The 20543-nt window shown below is 36.1% G+C and overlaps 1 protein-coding gene across 1 annotated transcript; it reads right to left on the bottom strand.

Moving 5' to 3' along the window:
* Positions 1-644: 644 nt before the first annotated feature.
* Positions 645-20299, bottom strand: LOC149417480 (uncharacterized). The gene is made up of 7 exons (XM_089640321.1): positions 20065-20299; positions 18535-18737; positions 16717-16822; positions 9586-10712; positions 6724-6960; positions 5208-5290; positions 645-3572 (listed from the first exon to the last, which is right to left on the bottom strand). The coding sequence occupies exons 2-6, from the start codon at positions 18554-18556 to the stop codon at positions 5223-5225; spliced, it is 1560 nt and encodes a 519-aa protein (XP_089496447.1). The 5' UTR covers positions 18557-18737; positions 20065-20299; the 3' UTR covers positions 645-3572; positions 5208-5222.
* Between the last annotated feature and the right edge of the window lie 244 nt (positions 20300-20543).

Genomic DNA, 20543 nt, shown 5'->3' with positions numbered 1-20543 from the left:
GAAATGATTTTTTAACAGTATCTTCACAGCATACACTGGCGAACAAGACATTAAAGCAAATTAATCGAGCAATATAATATGAATTGAACTATTAGCAATCATTAAAATAAAGTAATCCAAAAAAAACTTTCATGACAGAGTTTTCAATGGGGATTGAACCTAACATTCTATCGTCGAATGGAGTCATACCAATAAATTTGAGTTTTATGTCCCCGACAATTATACAAGAGCGCGCAGGCACAGAACCTTTGTCGTTCCAAAATGCAGAACCAACTTACCATTAGTAATGCCGCTCGGAAAAATTATTATGTTACTAAATTACCTGTCCCCTGATATAGATATTTTCCAACTTAATATTCACCAGTTCAAAAACGCTATTATTACTTAATAAATTAAAATAAAATGTATGTTTATTATTGGTTATGTATAACTGTAAATGTGCATTTAAAATAAAATAAATAAATAAACATACTTCCTATATAATTGCCTAAGCACTGACAACCAAAATGGCCGCCGAACTTGTTCGAACATATTATTATGTGGTGAATGTTGATTTATTTATTCAAGTTCTTGTCACTAACATAGCAACCAAATATGAAATGGCAGAAAAAAAATTACATCACTAGTAACTCTTGATAAAAACAATTTGACACACAACTTCTATAAACCTCTCTGAAAATATTTGAAAGAAAAGAAACATTCAAATTGATAAACCAGACAATCAGGGACAGATAAGTGCACGGGAGGCGGCGTGAACATCTCCCTTTCTGTGATTTTGCCAATAAATGAATCTGACAGTATATAGGCAACTCGCATTGTAAAATCACTATTCAGTCTTTTAAAATAAAATCTACTTACGAATTACTAGTCCTTTTTACAATGGTGCGCAAATTTCTGGCTGTGTAAAAACATAACTACAAATCCCAAATCGGGTAAACAAAAGTTAGGGTTTGTTTCCAAAATTGAATACAACTTTTACAAAAATGTTATAATTTACCCACATCACTCAATCTTAGCGTCTCTACGCCAGGCGGTTTGTTTAAAAACAAACATTGCGCTGCAAACCCTTCCCTTAACTCTTCGTGAACTCTTCTGCGCAGGGTCTGATTATTTGCTATTCGGTGGTTAATGAACGACTGATGTTATAGTTTATTCAAAGCATTCACGAACCCTCCTGGTGTCAAAAATATGGTCATGTGGTTTGCCTCCAGCTCATCGAAGTGATACCCAGATTTCATGTTAGAGCAAGTCTATCAATTGGGATGTCTATGTTTAGAACACTATTCAAATGACTTGAACAATATTTATATAAATATAAAATTGTTGAAAAGTGACTGAGGCATTTAGGATTTTTTACTAAAGAAAATAGACGAGCTTGAATGAAAGAAGATTCAAATTTAAGTGTGTGTTTGCCAATTTTAATGGTTATAAATTACTTTTGCTGCAATGTAGGCATTTATATAGAAGGTACCGATTAAACGGGGTTTAAAACACCCTTCAGTCTTATGAATGATACAACATATTTGAACGTGAGTATGACAAAGCAGAAAATTGAATTGGGGGAAGGTATGGCTGGAAGGGATCCATCACGGACAAGATTTACGAGAGATTTTCATAGAATCGGGAATAATCAATCCACAGGTAGTTCAAAGGCCGCAATGTGCAACGAAGAATAATAAAATTGAATAAATTGGTGACAGAACAGTTCATGAGATTTTTACATAATAAATACAACGCTTATTGCACACATAACACTCACCTAACTTTAGGTACAAAAATATGGTAACAAAACAATATACGCCGTAGCGTGGCAGCGGACATATTGTGTCAGTAAAAATATTATTATCATAGCGAAAAAACTATGTATAATTTGTTTATAATCTCAAAACCAAACATTTGGTTTTCATTTCGCCAAAAATTACACTATTTATTTGTAATAAAATAAACTCTAGTTGAATAAAATAATTATAAATGATAGTATAATTTAAATGAGATTTACTCTGTTAACATTACAAAATTTGACTATAATTGTGCTGAAAAAGATATTAGCTTTACTCGTTTCCTCACAAGGCAAATATCGCCCCTTCAAGTGAGACCTCTCATTACAGATTTACAAACATACCTGTGAAAGTGGCCAAAAGATGAACTAACAGATAAAAATGGCAGCCAAAAGAGAAACCAACTACTACAGACTGCTAGCCTTAATATATTATCTACAGTGGAGGAAACTTTGACTGCATTGATAAGTTATAGAATAGATAATTTAATTTATCGATAAGATAAGGGCTTCTTGTGTGGTTAATGTAAAAAAAAAATACATGTCTAGAAGGCATTGAAACAAAAAGTTGTCCGAGTATAAAATTCAACAGATTTGTCTTAGGGAGGAAGACACCCATAATGTAACAAACATCAAAATTATGCATTTTTGTAAAATACATAGTAAAATGATAGGGTCAATAAGAACATATAATGAAAGTTTCTAGAAGCACAGGGGGTGCGAAAAGGAAATTATTTGTTTGGCAAGTATCACATGTCATTTTACTCTAATCTACTGTTGTCTTAGGCTTAGTTCAGACGGAAACAATGTCCAATCACAATAATGGAAGATACTATCAGTTTCGCCCTGGTGAATACCACCACTCACCAAACATGTCTAAATGGCTTTAGACATGTCAGACCAGATCTGAATAGCCAGGAACTGTCCATCTCCTTCCTTTCCCGACTACCTTCAGCCTCACAACATCCCCAATTGAAAATGCCCATAGAATAAAGAAGGACACAAGAAATGTGATGTGGGGGTGTTTCTTTTAATACAAAAAGTCTGTCCAATCTGGCCTTAAATTTCAAATCCAGAAATTCATTTCATCATAATTATAAAAAGATAAATTCGATCAAGTGTAATGGCGATATACAATGTCGGGCAGTATAAGAGAGACAGAGCGCGTTCTAAATGGGCTGGAACCAAAATATACTGTAAGTCAGTAGCGACATCGGTTTCCATTAAAATCTACATGGAAGGCATTTCTAGCGCGGATTATCTATTTAGTGGGGATGCCATAGTTCCACTGGCTCCAGATGGTTGGGAGCAGTTGGGACTCTTGTACAGTAGGTATTCAATGAATTTATTTTTTTAAAGAATTCTATTTCTAATGGTAAGCACGACTAGCAACGATCGTGTATGACTCAGTGAACGCTCTCATGCGTGCCATCTAGTGCCACGGTAAAACAGCGTACATTACATACAGTCTTGGGTGAACTAAGCCTTAGAGCAGCCAACACAAGCATACAACCTCGGCTTGGAGTCTGCCTGCAGTCGTTACATAGTTAACATAAATAATTATCATTTGTTACTCTCTCAAAACATAACATCACAAGTTAACCTTACTGTTCTAATATTGCGTGCATAATATTAACGTATGGATATGCGCTGACGCCCTCTACCTTGGTGGGTTTCTTGAGATTATTGTTACATCGCCAGAAGGAGGTATCGCATTGGCTTTCAGTGAACATAGCCTCATAGAAGCAAACCGGAACGCACCGCATGCAAAGTTTCTTAGTGGTTACCCAGGAACCTACAAAACAAAGGAGTAATTAATTTAATGATATTAATACATTGCAATAATTTTAAAACTCGGGGGATACTGTTTTTTTGCATAATGGAAGTATAGAATATAAATATATAATAGAAATAATAAGAATAATTTGATATAAATGAAAGGAAACAAAATTATGCAAAAATATAGGGTGTACCCCCAGGTAAAGAGATTCTACGTAATGGAAAAAGTAAAAAAGTCAATCATCTTTTTTTTTTAAATACCATCCATATATATAAAATAACTATCCATAGAAGAATATATTTTTTTTTATATTAACAATCCAACTTTTTTACCTGAAAACTACCTTAAAACGTTGGAATCTTTTTTACTTGTACCATTATCATGTAAACAATTTTCCAAGCAATGACATTGATGTTCATCTGCATTGTAGAATCAAAACTAGAATATGATTCTGGTATTTTCGCCCCATATCTGCGAAAATAATAGAATTACTGGAACAAATTCAAAAAGTCAAGGACGGCATAGGCAGAAACCGGCGCAAACAAATTTTAATGGATAAATGAGTTAGCACTAAATGAATTTCTATCTGTATAAGACTCTGGTAAATGAACAAACATTTGTTACGTCAATTTCTTGCCAGCAAGGTATTTCTGTCCAGATTTCCATATTAACAGGTAAAATGGTGCAAGATTGTCATTTATTGCCTCTTCTTTTCGATGTATTGCCCTTTCATTCCGGTGAGTTTGCTTGGCTACCGAAAATTACGACAATATTGCAAATCTATTTCCTTCTCGCTCTGTTTGTCATCTACCCACTACCAAAACTGTAACAGTTTTTACGAGTTTGGTGGAGTTATTACAGGAGATAGTTTCTGTTGTGTTGTGAATTTGTCTTACGGATTACAGAAATCTTGATGGGAAACGAAAATATTGACTGCCAACACTTTGCCCTGCAAGACTATTGACGTCCAACACCTTGCTCTGCAAGACTATTGATGGCCAACACCTTGGCCCTGCAAGATTATTGACGGCCAATGCCTTGCCCTGCAAGACTATTAGTGGCCAACACCTTGGCCCTGCAAGATTATTGACGGCCAATGCCTTGCCCTGCAAGACTATTGGTGGCCAACACCTTGGCCCTGCAAGATTATTGACGGCCAATGCCTTACCTGCAAGACTATTGGTGGCCAACACCTTGGCCCTGCAAGATTATTGACGGTTAACACCTTGCCCTGCAAGACTATTGATGGCCAACACCTAGCCCAGCAAGACTATCAATGGCCTAAACCGTGCCCCTCAAGACTATTGACGTCCAACACCTTGCCCTGCAAGACTATTGATGGCCAACACCTTGCCCTGCAAGACAATTGATAGCCAACACCTTGCCCTGCAAGATTAATGACGGCCAACACCTTACCCTGCAAGACTATTGACGGCCAAGACAATTGTTCGGCAATCGGCAATAATAAGCAATGTATTTTGCTCGTTTACCAGCACCTTTAGTGTCTTAGAAATAATAGAAAATCAGTTTAAAGAGGGAGAGGGGTTTTAGTGCTTATTTCATGAATTGCTATAATTTAAAGAGATGACAACAGAGGATGACTAGCACCGCATTCAGCTTTCTGACCATGATGCTGGCGGTTGAAATTACCTGACAGATGGTTCCTCAGGGGGAGTCGGCAAGTGTGCCGTCCCAGGCGGCCTCCCGGTGCTGAGCCGCAAGCCGCTTCTTTTCTACAAAACACAAACACAACACAGAATTAGAAAATCCAAGGGATAAGCTGACCATCAGATAGATTAGATTAAGTTGAATGGAACCAAAGGGGAAAGGAGAGGAGAGATGAGGCTCTCTTCCCTTGTGGGGCCTTCAGGGAACCAAGGGGGATTGGAGAGGAGAGATGAGACCTGGGAACACACATTGTGGAACCAGAAGACATATCCACATTTCCAATGACAACCCTGGTGAGTTCAAGGAATGAGGTCAAATGGGAGATAGCACAATGGGCCTATGGCCTAAGTGCTCACAGGAACTATATGTAAACTGTCTCCACTCTATAAAAAAAAAAAAAGTTAAATGCAAGCAAGTTCAAAGGAATGAAATTTCAAATAAAAAATAGTGTGAATATGTAACGTAATACCAGTAGAACTCACTAATCAGGCATTTCGAAGGACTGGCTCTGAGAGATTCTGATATTTGAAAACCATCATCTATAAGAGATTATTGTCAAGAGTTTAAATGACAGCAGGGCCGATCCAGTGCAGGCACAAACGAACCCGTAGACACTCGACAACAGAAGAACAGAACAGACAACAGAACTGAGTCAATGAGGCTGTATGATGAGTTCCTGGCCGACGGTGCAATTTCAGACCTCTCGTTTTATACTTGATACCTTGGAGGAATAATTTGATATAAATGAAAGGAAACAAAATTATGCAAAAATATAGGGTTTACCCCCAGGTAAAGAGATTCTACGTAATGGTAAAAGTAAAAAAGTCAATCATCTTTTTTTTTTAAATACCATCCATATATATAAAATAACTATCCATAGAAGAATATATTTTTTTTTTAACAATCCAACTTTTTTACCTGAAAACTACCTTAAAACGTTGGAATCTTTTTTACTTGTACCATTATCATGTAAACAATTTTCCAAGCAATGACATTGATGTTCATCTGCATTGTAGAATCAAAACTAGAATATGATTCTGCTATTTTCGCCCCATATCTGCGAAAATAATAGAATTACTGGAACAAATTCAAAAAGTCAAGGACGGCATAGGCAGAAACCGGCGCAAACAAATTTTAATGGATAAATGAGTTAGCACTAAATGAATTTCTATGTGTTGAATTCTTCCAGCCATTTGGACAATGGTTTGTTGCAAATTGTGAATGCACACTGTAGTCTTGATAAATAATAATAGATGGTGATCTTTAATAACCAAAATAACGTTTATTGTAACAGAGCACACACATTACAGCCATTACAGAGACTTATACTTTTGACACCTACTTCCTGTGCATGTAGTGTTACCAACTGAATGTTATTTCATTGCCATATTACAACATTAATTAACAATAAGAAAAATATTTAAATGAATTTTGATAATTTTTTTATACTATATTAGTATAAAGTAGCATGCAGGTGACGGTTAGTTAGTTTATTTACCTCTAGCCTGGGTGAGCAGGCGGCGCTCCTCGAGGCGCTCCTGGGGCGCAGAGGGCAGGCGCACACCCAGCGCGCTGGACACGAGGCGACGTGCGAGGGCCGCACAGGTCTCAGGGCGTGCGCGGTACGGCCGCAGCGAGTCTGCGCAGCGCCGGGCTTTCTGGCGCGACTCCGCCGTGGCCTCCTGCAGCCGCCTCGTACGCACCAGAGGGTGCCAGCAAGCCAACACTTCTTGGGCTGAAGAATAATAGCAGTAACTATTAGGAACCTATTCTAAACTGAATAACATGTTCAGATATCAGTGGCGGCTCACGACTTTAGATTGTGTTAAAGCCAGTTATGCACACGGCCCACTTGTGTAAATAAAATAAATAAAAATCAACAGAATTAATTTATTGGTTTGACTTTGAAAAATTTTTCTATGCGGCATTTTTTTGTGTATTTTATGGTTACTGACCTGAACTTTTGGTTTATAACAGGAATACATTTACTTAACAGCTTTGTACGGTTGTCAAATAAAATAAATTTAAAAATCTACACAAGCGATGCCACTTGACACCACCAATCATATTAAACTGTAGGTAAGCTGCCCCCTGCGACCCGTCAACAAATTGAAAATTGATAAATTGACCCTTTGGCTAAAAAGGTTGTCGTCACCATGCTGAGAATGAAAAAAACGACATTATCAAAAACAGAATTTAAAAATAACAAGTTTTTCGTCTACATCAACATCAATAATGTTTTATTTTTCAATCCTCGCAGTCGAAATCACGAGCCGCCAATGTCAAGTTTATTGTAGAGCAGTGCCTTCTCATCAAATTTCACCTCAAGGGAAATAACTTTAAATTACGACTCTCTCAGAAAGGTTTCAGATTTGGGAGAGAAACTGACAAGACATAAAAATCAAATCAGACAATTAATAATGAAGTTCAAAAAGAAAATGTTATTTAACACGTGGTGTTATTTAACACGTGGTGTGCCGATGCAAAATTTTCGCTGTCCGCCAGCTGATTCTATTTTCGTAACTTTTTTTTTTGCTAAATTATGTTTTTGTAAATTGTTCCATCTTACCAAAATAGCATTTAAAATACCATAAGCTATTTCCCCAGAAAACTCAAGAGAAATGATTTGTTTATATTGTGCCGATGTATTCACACGGATACGTCGGCGCTCAAGCGATTAAGGTACGGGCTTCTCTGAAATAAGATTTTCAATTTTATTATTAACACATTCTTTGCGGGAAACGAGAAAACTCGTCATACGCCTTTTTACAGTAAGACGAGTTTACTCGTTTTGTTGCGCAAAGCGGTAAGGAGCGGGAAACTTGTAAACAAGGAGTTTAAAATGGGTGCAGGGTCATGTGTTTTCTATTGTCGGCGGTACCCGATCTATCTACCTGTCAATACAATGAGTTTGAAACACAACAAAAAATAAAATCATTGTCGCGTATGTTCCGCTCACAAACTACGCAGTGAAACGCAGTACATGTGCAAGTTTTGCAATGTGCCCCTGCATAAAGGAAAGTGTTTCGAACGCTATCACACATTGAAGCACTATTAGGTTATAGTTTTTTTTTTATATGTATTGAAAATTTCTAAATAATCTTGAAATTTTGTATGAATAAATTTCAATATGTTATTTCGATTGTGAAATACTGTTTTTTCTATGATTCCCAAGAAAGTAGAAAGTTTTTGTTAATAAAAAAAGGAATTACACATTCATTGCTAAGTAAATAAATAGAGACATCTTTTGAAAGTAAAACACTGAAAGTTTCATCGAAAAATATCAAATAGATCATAAGATATGAATATTTTGTGGAAAGTCTAATTTTGGCGCTTAAATTTAAAAAACACCCGCTCTATCACCCGCGGTAAAATGCCCGACCATATAGTGTTAATAATGGATGTTTGTAATTTCCAAAATAGTTTGAGTTTCATTTATTTTAACAATATATTTTCAGAATGCCAAAACGTTATTTATATTCGGGACAAGTATAAACTACAAAGTAACTAATTGGCAATAAATAAAAACACAAACTATTTTTTTAGTCTGTCGGAAAAAAAATGTTACATAACCTTGGTTTTAGATTTCTTAACATATTAAATAAATAGCAAAACCTTCAGAAAGCGTACTAAACCAATTCTATACAGTATTGCATCATATTCTTGGATATTCTGACAAAATTTGTCAACGGTTTTAATCAGTAAATTGGTGTGAATTATATCAACTCCATTATACATAGTCATTGGGAGTAATAGTGTAAATGAAAAGTTCCCAACATGCATACATTGAGTTCTATCTGACTGAAAATAAAAGTGACTCGTTTTTCAATCAACTTTCACTATCTGATTGTCTTCCAAACAAACCTCAATAGTTATTTGTTCTCTTCTATTTGCACAAATACCAAAGTGCTTTTATACCTATAAATAAAAATCGTATAAACAAAATAAATTGAATAAAATAAAATAGGGAAAATGTTAAATGTATTCTCCAGCATGGGAAAACCCAGTGAGGATAACATTATGAAATATAATAATGTCAATACGAATCTTAGTAAAAATATTCTGTATTAAATAATTCCAAAAAACTTAATATTCCACTTGCGGTAAATAATACAAAAAAAACAGGCACTTTATCAATATTATCTTTACTAGTCAATGAATCAAGTTTAAACGATTTGTAATGTGTTTACAAGGTTAAGAACTCTTCACAGTATTTCCTTTCAAAGAGATAGAAAAAACATCTTTAAAAATTCTAACCTTCAACTTTTAGTCATGAATAATATGAACGCTTATCAATTTTTCAAGGGTGCCAGTTACGGATGTTCAGAAATTAACAAAATAATAAGTATTTAACTCTCACCAATCTTAGTACTGCTGAACACCACAAGGGCGTGGTTATCATCCACCCATTTGATTTCAAAGCCCGTGTCTTTGTAATCCGTAAAGACAGAGAGAAGGTCGGTCTCTTTAAAGTCGGGCGGGAAGTTGTAGACCTCCAAGACATGGGAGAAGGGGTCGGCGGGCTGGCCAGCGTCGTCAGAGGGGCTGGCAGAGGCGGGGGCCGCCCTGGGCTGAGCCACAGCCACGCGCCCCACGGCCGCACTCAACTCTGCCAGTAGACCCGGCTCCAAGCATTCTCCGTTCTCATCCAACATGGCCTCCCAGTCCTCCTCTTCGGGGTTGAAACGAGCTTCCGGCGCCGCGGGTGCCACTCTAGCTTTGTGCTGCGTGTCTACAGACACTGAGTGATTTTCTTCAACAGTGTCTCGGGTAATGCAACGCTCCCTTTCCAACACCGGCTCAGAGATGACGAGTACGTCCGAGTCGAAGCTCTGCTTGATGAGCCGTCGGTTGCTTCTATTTATTTCTTGTGACGCTCTCCTTAGTTCGTTTTGCTCTTTATCTTCGTCCTTCTCGTGGTTCCACTGGCGCGTTGTGCTGTCCACATTTGTGATGAGTTGATCACGCAGGTCGTCTTGTTCCTCCTCCTGCGAGTGGGAGAAGGAACCGTTGTACGGCTGCGGCATGGTGTGCTCCATGCTCACATGTTCCGGAGTATCATGGGCAAGGTGACGAGTATGGCGAGAACTTGGAGCAGGAGGAGCACTACCGTCAGCACCATCCTCGGTGGGCCCGCCGCGCAGGTGCGGGGGCTGGTACACGTTACAGAAAGACCGGGCGGGGACCCTCTTGACGGGGCTGGGAGCACTGGGCAGAGGACTGGCAGATCGGAGGGGAGGGCTGGCCGGGAGATACGGAGGACTGGGACACTCGGCCCGAGGACCGGGAGCGCAGAAGGGAGGATAGGATCCACTCGAAGCGATAGAAGCACTGAAGGGGAGTTGAACACAAGACGGAGGGCTGCAGGCACTGAGGGATGACTGGGCCCCACCAGGAGGACTGGGAGCGCTGCCGGGTCCTGAACGCCGTGCTCGAGGTACGTAAACTTCTCTGTCGGGACGTCTCGCCTTCACAGGAGTGTCGTTGCTAAAATATCAAAACTTAAATATTAGTGATCAGCTTTGTTGTACATTTAATTACCAATACTATTATCAGTATTAATACATTATGAAGATACTTGAACTTAAGATACCAAAGCTACATAACACAAACCAGGAAGCTCTATTTAAATCAATATGGTCATTTCCTGGTTGACCAATAAACACCATACCAGGGGTGGCCAACAAACAAGTTGAGCGTAATGTAAAGAGAAAAAATTACAGCTATTGATTTCTGAAAATATATATTCAACATCAAAAGCATTGCAAAGAAAGATTTTCATGCCAGATTCAGTAAGTTTTTATTTTTTTTATTTAAGATCTGATTAAAAGCGTCATTGTCGTTTCAAGGTCAAGGAATCAACTGGAAAAAAAATTATATCAATTGGTCAAACCTACATAAAAAATGAAAGTGTTGTGTAAAGTACATTTTTTTTAAAAACCGGTTTATTTAAAAAATATATATTAAGTTTTCATTTCTGTACCCGAGAAGCATACGGATGCAAATCCGAAACACAACATTTTCAGGAGAGCCCAAAACCTAAGTGTTTTTAGCAACAAATAATATCTAATTATTTCCACAAATATTTTGGTTGATAATTGAAAGAAATATTAGTTTTTTTAATTATCAATACAAAATATTCATGGAAATAACGAAACGGGTACAGATTTAAAGAGTGAAAATTACAATTTGGGAAATGCAGTGAAGCTGTGTATTCCCGAGGTGGTATCTTTAACGTATCTCAAACTTGATTCTGAATGTTATTTTTTTATTTATTTTTTATTTATTTATTTTTTTTTTTTTTTCATTTCTTTACACATATTATACATATTAATAGATAGTATATAATAACACAATATATAATACCAAATAGTATACACGAGAAATGAAAACCCACTAAGGCACTGCCTGAGTGTGGGTAATATAAAACCATTACTATATTTCAAGTACCTAAAGTAAATATACATTAGTAGAAAAAGTTTTTTTTTTTTGTTTATAGTTATTATAAAAAGTAAAGAGAAAACATTATGTACAATAGTTTATAAAGTTTCAGCAAGTGAGTTGTAGAAAGGATCAATAAATTTATAGTAAAAGCGTTTCAATATCTGCCTCATTCAGCCATAATTTTACCTCTTTAATATATTCTATCTTTTTATTTATCATTTGAGTTTGTAGTGGTAGAAGGTTAAATGTACGAGGACCAATGAAACTGCTATGTGTCTGCATTAATTTAGTATTGGTTTGGGGGGTGTAAAATATATTATTTGTTCTTTTGCTCATTCTGTTTTCATTTATTATATACTATTTGTTATTATGTATTATATGTGTAAAGAAATGAGAATAAATAAAGTTTAAAAAAAATTTTTTTTTTTAAATAGTCTGTACGTCAATAAGCCCATATTGCTTGAATGTATTTTAATTACCCTCTCTGGGCTTTGAACCCGCAACATCCAGGTTTAGGGCCAATGAGCTTACTGCTCTGCCAGAGAAGGTCGTCTACTGTTTAACCTTGGCTGAACACGAAAAGGCACAAACTTCATATTAAATGCAACTATTTACTATTATTGTTTATAACTAGACATCAAAATAATATTTATATGCATTTACACATTTGAGCCTTTTTGGTTGTTAGTGCATATTTGAGCCTTTTTTCATCGTAAATGCATATTCCAACCATTTAATTCTTCAAATACGAGCTGTTCAAGGGAGATATGGTCGAAATTCAATGTCTATATTATTATTATATTTATTATTTACATTGACAATTGAAATTACAAAGTAAAGATGACAGACCACCAACGCCAGAAATGAAATGTTGCTTGAAATGGCTTTAATTGGTTTTAGTGACTAGATCTGAATATCCAGGTACATCCCAACCTTCCTCCTTCCCATATCTTTCTCCTCATGATTACCGTCAGTTTCAGAACATACTTGTCACATTTCCACTGGTTCTTGACGTTTATGACTCCTGTGCGGTATTCACATTTAAAAAAATAATTTATGTTTTCCAGTTTAGAAAAAAATGTCCCAATCTAGTTGGCCGCCCCTGCATATTAGAAGCAGCATTTGAAGTGGATAATAATTATGACATGAAAAATACAAATTACACTAAAACCTTGACTTAAAAGACTTGTCCATTCGCTTTTGGAAGAAATAATCCTATAAAAGAATGTGCTAGACCGAAATTTTTATTGAATACAATTTAAGAAATAAAAAAACCCAAAAACCCGTGTAGCTACTTATAAAAAAAGTCTAAAAGATTACAAAGTATTATAATATTTGAATATATGTTAATCACTTGATCCGAATCTAGTAGGCAGACAGAGGAAAATGTATGCGTAAAATCCCGCCTTCTTTGGGCATTATGAATAATTGAATAATGCCTGTCTTATTAATCTATTTTTCCATTCAGTCTGTTAATTGAATTTAATTAGGAAATACAATTTATCAGTGTGGACACTATAATTCCTGAATTTTTGCTAACGAGGCTGTCTGCTAAAACAAAGTTTCTCAACAGACTACAGACTCTAACATAAGATGCTAATACTGAGCAAAACATCTAGACAAATACTTAGTATTACCGAAGATAAAAGCTGCCAAAGTGCTGTGCCGGCCGGTACAATTGCAGGTCATTGTATTTTGTAGAAAAGGACAGTGAAATATTGTTTATTTGGCAAATTACCAAAGATACCTAATGACTTTAATAATTAACAACTTTATTTATATTTTACTTGCTTTTACTACTGGGCTTTCCCTGACATACTATTTTCTTCTTTTTGAACTAATGATATGGGTGTTGAGTTTTACTTATTTTTAGTCACTTGGATATTTCCATTCTCTGCTATCTGTTACTGGGAGTAACAGGAGTAGTGAGACAGAAGTGGGCCTGTTTCTTGCGCCGAGGTAAGTAAAATTTTCCCTTATTTCTGGTGAAATAGATCATACTTAAGGTCTTGGTGGCATCTTCAGTTTTTCTTTGTAATCCATACAGATCACACTTACAGGAATTTTCCATTCAGTGGGTAATACAGAGCATGAACTATGATTTTTATCAATGTATTTAGCCTTATTTTTACTTCAGAGTTGGAAAGTACCTTTGTTTTTTAAGTGGGGTTTTTCAAGTTTTATGCGAATTAATAAAAAATCATGCAAAAACACGTGATTTGTTTTGAAAATTTAAATTGCACGTCTTTTTATAAATCTCCAACTAACTTTCGAATCCCTTTTCTTATATGGCTTTATTGTAAAATGGGGCAAATTAAGTTATGATTATGAAGAATATAATCGGAAAGCAATTTAACATTATTTATGCCTGTGACATAAATAATGTTAAATTGCAAAATATGCATTTTAGGGATATTTTTATTTGCATACATCAAAACAGTCTTCAATTTCAACCTTATGTAAGACGTGTGTGATTACGTCCGATTCCGAATGTTACATGTCGAGGTGGATCGCTTCAATCAGGAGAAACTGTTGAAATAGTTTTAGGTTTATACATAAAGATTTCTTTAGTAAAAATAATTTACCACAATTGAATATTAGCAAAAGAATAATATCTGTTGGAGGACTAACCGTGCCACTAGCACGAACCACAACAGCACAACATCACTATATATTCAAGGGTGTAAAATTATTTAATAAATTACCCCTTGATATACGATCGGAAGAAAACTACGAAAAATATAAAAAAAAAAATTAAATTAAAATACTCTTGTACCACCTCATAACTTTACTTATTGTTTAGAAATATGTTTTTGCCTTTTAAATTCTTTGAATCATTTATTAACTAACCTATATTTTTATTACTTTTATTGTTATTTTTTGTGTTATTTTTTGTTTTATTACTAATATTTTTTGTTTAATTTAAACAAATGTAAAAATATTTTTGTTGTCCTCTCCTAAACACAAGCAGCTGCTTTATTAGGAGAGTGATTGATATATTTTTGTTTATATTGTTAAAAAAATTGTAACCTTGTTTATATGTTTCAATAAAAAAAAAAAAAAAAAAAAAAAAAAAAAAAGGTTCCGGTAACCCAGATTATTACTTTTCAACCGTCTCATGAATATTTCATACTGTCCTAGTGTTTTTATTCTACTGTGGAGTATATTTAACATTTTATTACCTGAAATCACTTATAATTACTAGATACTACATTACTATTTTATAAAAATGAATAAAGATATCATTTTGTATAAAACGAAAAAAATTATAAAACTATAAATCTTGCTGGCATGTTGGAATTCTGCATTCAAGATATATACATATTATTATTATATATCTGCATTGGCCATCCATAACCAGTATTTTAACCAAGCAATTCAACTTAAACCAATTTGCTATTGCATTCTTAACCTTCAGATGGAAAATAAGCACAGCTCGGCCTTTCAAGGAAAAACCACTTTTAAATATATAGTAGGACATATTATTTGCATAATTTTTTCAAATTGATTCAAGTACATAAAGATTATTTTTTAATTTGAATTATAAATGTATCTAGGTGAAAAAAATAGTCACGGCAGCCTTGAAACCTATGAAAAGCTTTGAGAAGCACTGCAATGTAAAAATATAGCATCAGAGACTTTCTTTAAACAATTAAAAACTTTAAAAAAGTTTGGCCATTCTTGCTAGGGAATTGACAACTTTTAACTTAATATCGTTTTAACTGGACATCACCCATCTTCAGCCAGCATTCAATCTTTAAATAAATGCATAGTGGTAAAAGTGAAGGTAAGTACGAAAATGAGGGTAACCGAAATATATTGAAGAGTATGTGATGTAAAAAATAACTTAGGTAACGCACAAGACTCTCATTGGGGTAAGTGTACTACCCCCTTTGGAACAAGAGTGTTAATGAAAATATTATGTTTGTGATCTTAGGCCAACGTATGAGTCAAGATATTCTCAGTATCTCCCTGGTGAAAGATCACCATTCAGAATCGAAAATTTGCTTGAAACCACTTTAGCTGTATTCAGTGATCATATCTGAAGACCCAGGTTCTTCCCCCACCTTCCTCTTTCCCATTTTCTTCCCCTCCCCACTATGTTCAACCTCATAAAATAACCCAATTGAGGATACCATAGTCTGGCTCCAGACGGTTGGAAGCAGTTGGAACTCTTGTGCAGTATTCACATTAATCAAATTTAAAAAGGCCGCCCTCACTCAATCATTTTATATTTTCAATACTATTGAAGTTGTGCACATTGCTGTATACTGATGGATTGAGTTTTGACAGTAATATTTAGTTCTAATTTTGTGATTTTTTAACATTTTCAAATCAATCAACAGTATTCTCAATTCTGTATTGAATACATGCGTGCAGCTGTAATAAAGACAGGTACTTAAACCCAAAGAATAATTTACTAGGTCAATAGAAAAGGTCAACAATGTTATACAATAAAAATACCATTGACACAAAACATAAGCATTAAATTTAAATATTCAAATTTATATATACTGACTTCTTGTGAAATTCAACGACTAACTGGTTTAGCACTCATCAATGTTACAGCATAAAAATACAATAACAAAGCCGGAGATTTACAGATATCATTCTACAGTTCCTGCCCGGGAAGTGAAATATGTTAAATAATACCAATATAGGCCTTTCTTCTCTTCTAATGCATACCACAAGAAAAAATCCCAATGTTAACTTCAATAATACCATTACAAGAGAGGAGTTAAACAGAAAGATACCATAATAATACAGCTTTTATTCTGACTATTATGTGATAAAACCACACGTAAATCCTGTGAAATTCAAATATATACTAACTTGTTCAGCTTACAAATACTATAGTTTGTGTCGAGGGATGGACATAAGAATACCTTTCACTTTTTTCTTTTACATACCACAGATTTATCCTGTGAAAATCAAATGCTAACTTGTTGTACACAATATGTTGCAAGCACTAATACAAAAACACAATAACAGGAAGACACTACACACAACAGTTTCTGCTGAAGGGAATGTACACAATGATAGTCACCTGGTGCAGGAGGCGGGGGGGTGGGGCCTGCGGGCGTGTGGAGGCTGGTAGGGGGCCGTGGGGGGTGGCGGGGGGGGGCCACTCTGCGCGCAGGGGGGGGCCCAGTCTGCAATCGACAAAGCACTTTCACCACTTATTACACAAGTATTGCCCAAAGCCTGCAGACTTACATCACCTTGTTATACAATCACCACTCTCAGGAAGTGGCACATGTAACACATACTCTTGTATCTGGGACATATTACCTATTCAGAGGACCATGCCCCTTTGTCTGACTCAAGCAAATTAGGACACGCTTGCAAATCAACTTAACATTTTCTCTTCAATAAATCATCATGAGGTTATTAAAATTACACATTAATATTAATCCGCAAGACTGCTTGAAAAGGATAAAAATGTCGCTAAAAACTTATCTTGAAATAAGTAGATATAAATAAATAAATTAATGTAAAATGCAATAAAAATATTTATTTTTTTAAATGCTTCTCAATTTTATGATATTGCATTTATCAAAATATTTTGTATTTTTATTGTTTTTACCATTCAAAAGATTTTATTGATAACATTTTTATCTTCCTACAAGATAAAAAAAAAATACCAAAATAAATATGCCTCATTTATAATGGTATTTTATAAGAATGAGAAACATAATACATGCTTATTTAATATTTTTGATGTTTTGTTCTCCCCCTCAACTTGATTCCCCACCCCCTTCCCATCATGATGGATCGAATTCTTTACCCTCTTCACATTTCTTACTATTCATACATTCCACTACATAATAGGCTCTGCCACACGTACACTTTGGAGCGGCGGTACATGCGCCCGTTCCAGGCCGCCGCGCAGAATAGTCTCACAATGGCCTGCGCCATAAACCGTTACCTTACTTGCGGACTTTACCTTACTTCCTACGTGGCGGCCTGGAGTGGCGCGTGGTACCGCCACTCCGAAGTGTATGTATGGATGAGCCTATTATGTACTTAAGTTCCAAGTGTGACAATGACATTGCAATAATTCTCAGATAGCACCAATAGAAACCCAGAAAGAGAATAAAAACCAATCCAAGTGGTGGTTGATAGCCCGGTGGGTAAGACTATTGGTCACGAGTATCTCCAGGTTTGAGTTCTCAGTTTGGTGAGCAATGTGTCCAAAACACCAGACAGCTAGTTGACAGCTTATATATATATATTACTGCGCCTGACTGTCCATACATCCTTAGCATTTTTCTTTTCTTTAAGGCCATTTGTACACAGAAATACTTACAAGCAATTTGAGTTATGTAGGCGTAAGTCACTCATGAGTATCTGCCATACGTCCAAAAATGATTTTAATGTGCAATTTGTTCTGGAGGTGGGAAAATACCCATGTTTATATAACTATAATTTACCAGAATACGTAAGGAAGGATTTAGCGGAAAAGGCTTGGATTAAGGTTGGAATAAAAATCAATTTGACATCACTCTCATGTAGTTCTTTGGCAGCGACGAATGCCCTACAGCTCATATTTCTATCGTTATATGGGTAAATCCAAAATCTTCTTTTAGATTATTTTTTATGCTTATATTAAAGATGAAGAAGTACAATATCGCCTTCATCACATCATTTTAACTCCAAGGGCGCACATGAAAAAATTAACTCATTCAGTGTAATTGGGGTAGCGCCTTGTATGGAAACCAGCATTAAAGAGTAACATCCGTAGGCCACTTGTGGTTGCATCGCAGTCACGAAGCTTTAAGTATCTCTGGGTACGAGAGGGTCTCAGACTTTATAACTAATTTAAAAAATTGGCAGGCCATGTACCTATAGAGATGAACTGTACCTTGGTTCTTGGTGATTCCCATGGCCTGCGCTAGGGTGCCAGTGAGGGAGGGGGGAGAGGGGAGAAGCTGGTCAGGATGGCAGACGACAGTGCGGCGTTGCTCCGCTTGGCCGATGGAGAAGGTGGCGAGCCCTCCCAGCCCCTCGGCGGCCCGGTGCACGAGGTATCGCCGGTAGTTACTGTACGGCGGAAACACCAGCACGCTGCAATAAACAAACAAAACATCCAACTCATTCCCAATTTACAAATAACGTGACTATATTCGAATTTTTCCTCCTACTGCCATTGAAGTGACCTGCCAGGTTAGTATATTTCTGTTTCCGTAGATAAAAAGATACAGCCTAGGAAGTAATTTTAGTTCAGGGCATTTGGGGTAATTTTTTATTAAATTATCAATTATTATTATTACCATCAACATTTGAGTGAAAAATGTTGCTTGTGCAATGGATGGAGGGCTTGGCTAGAATTGAACAAAGAATTGAACCTGTGAGGCCCTGGCTCGAACCCAACAAATGGACAGCACAACCAACTTAACCATGGAACCTTAGTATTGAGGTTTACATCCACACAATGTAAAAAATGCGCTGTTAAGAGTTTGAACAATATACATTAAATGACCATTCCCATACAAGCCGTTTATCCACAAAACGGATAGGAGTAATGGCTATAGATAGAATCAGTTAGCTGAGATTGGGCCCGATTTCTTGATTTTTTTTTTAATTATCTGTGAAAAAGTTTTGCTGAAATCTGGCACACAGCCGGTTTGCAAGTGAAACGACGATATGAAGAATGGAGGCTCAGAGGTAAGAACTTCATGTGGAGGCTCGCATAGAAACGGTCATCAGATATCCACAATATCTACAATTGATATTGTTTTTACAAAGAATTTTTAATGCTGTGCAGGAGAACCTCCAATAAAGATAAAAACCTTCATTTTTATAAAAATGTTATTTTTCTTGATATTTTATTTTTGATTAAAAGTTCTTATAGTTCCCTGTTCAGTAACATGCATCTGCAATATCTAAATCTAAAGTCAAACAATAAATACATAAATTGAGATGACAAAGAGATAACGTATGAAAGCTGCCCAGCTGCGTTTTGGCATTGCTCCGTACAATAATAAAATACCAAAATAGAATTACTGACATGTGGTAAATTCTTAATTCCTAACCCAAAACAACAGTTCCGTAATTACGGCTTATTTCCCATGATTACCTATCGAGATTGAAATACCACGGATATAACACCGCAATGCCGGTTTATGTAAGATTCGGTTACGGAGCTCTCGAGCCGCTTTCACTTTCTGTTACCGCTGTTACACAAACTATGACATCTCTTCCTCGTTGAAGACAATTTACCAAGTGGACAAACCACTAACAACTTTTACGGAGAAAACATTTCCTGAATATCGACAACTATCGATTACAATGATAAGCTGAGCAGCATTGTGAGTGCATTTATCTATTCTACATTCTACGCAGGATATAAACCTAATCATAACAACATTTTGTAATCAAAGAACGGACTTACCAATTTGGTCGTTTTTGCTTCGCGAAGCATTTTATTACGGCCGTTACGTCATCTAAGAAATATGTGTCCGCTAAATTTAATAGCTGATCCACGCTTTTGGAACCCAGCTTGACAGATTGGAGAGAATCTCACTACAAAACGCAGACAATAATAAAGGCTAATGACAGCAAATGGCGACCATTTTTGTTTCTCAGCGCACAAGCGTCATTTCCCAATTTCCCCTGTACAATTTGACACGAATAACTTTGCAGTTGGTGGCGCCGCTGGATGGTTCTTACTTTTAATTTTCTGCGGTTCATTCGCTCGTTAGTACCTACCTTGGCCGCCTGCAAAGTTATCCTTGTCATTGTTAACAAGGTCGTTGCTAGCTATTACGTCACTACGTCACTGACTACATCATAATATTGTTACGATGGCGCCTAGTTTAAAATTCATCGCAAGTAAATAATACTGCATGTTGCGACAACTCGGACGAGAAT

Source organism: Hesperophylax consimilis, chromosome 15 (assembly GCF_061612785.1).
Source record: "Hesperophylax consimilis isolate HC1 chromosome 15, BYU_Hcon_1.0, whole genome shotgun sequence".
NCBI classification, from domain to species: domain Eukaryota; kingdom Metazoa; phylum Arthropoda; class Insecta; order Trichoptera; family Limnephilidae; genus Hesperophylax; species Hesperophylax consimilis.
The sequence above is the reverse complement of the archived record's forward strand: the minus strand, read 5'-3'. Positions and strand labels throughout refer to the sequence as shown.

Coding starts and splice junctions, on each gene's coding strand:
- LOC149417480 (XM_089640321.1), bottom strand. CDS start 18,556: ATGGGAATCACCAAGAACCAAG. Junction 6,961..9,585: donor GTTCAGCAGTACTAAGATTG/GTGAGAGTTAAA, acceptor ATTATTCTTCAG/CCCAAGAAGTGTTGGCTTGC. Junction 5,291..6,723: donor CCTGCTCACCCAGGCTAGAG/GTAAATAAACTA, acceptor TGTGTTTTGTAG/AAAAGAAGCGGCTTGCGGCT.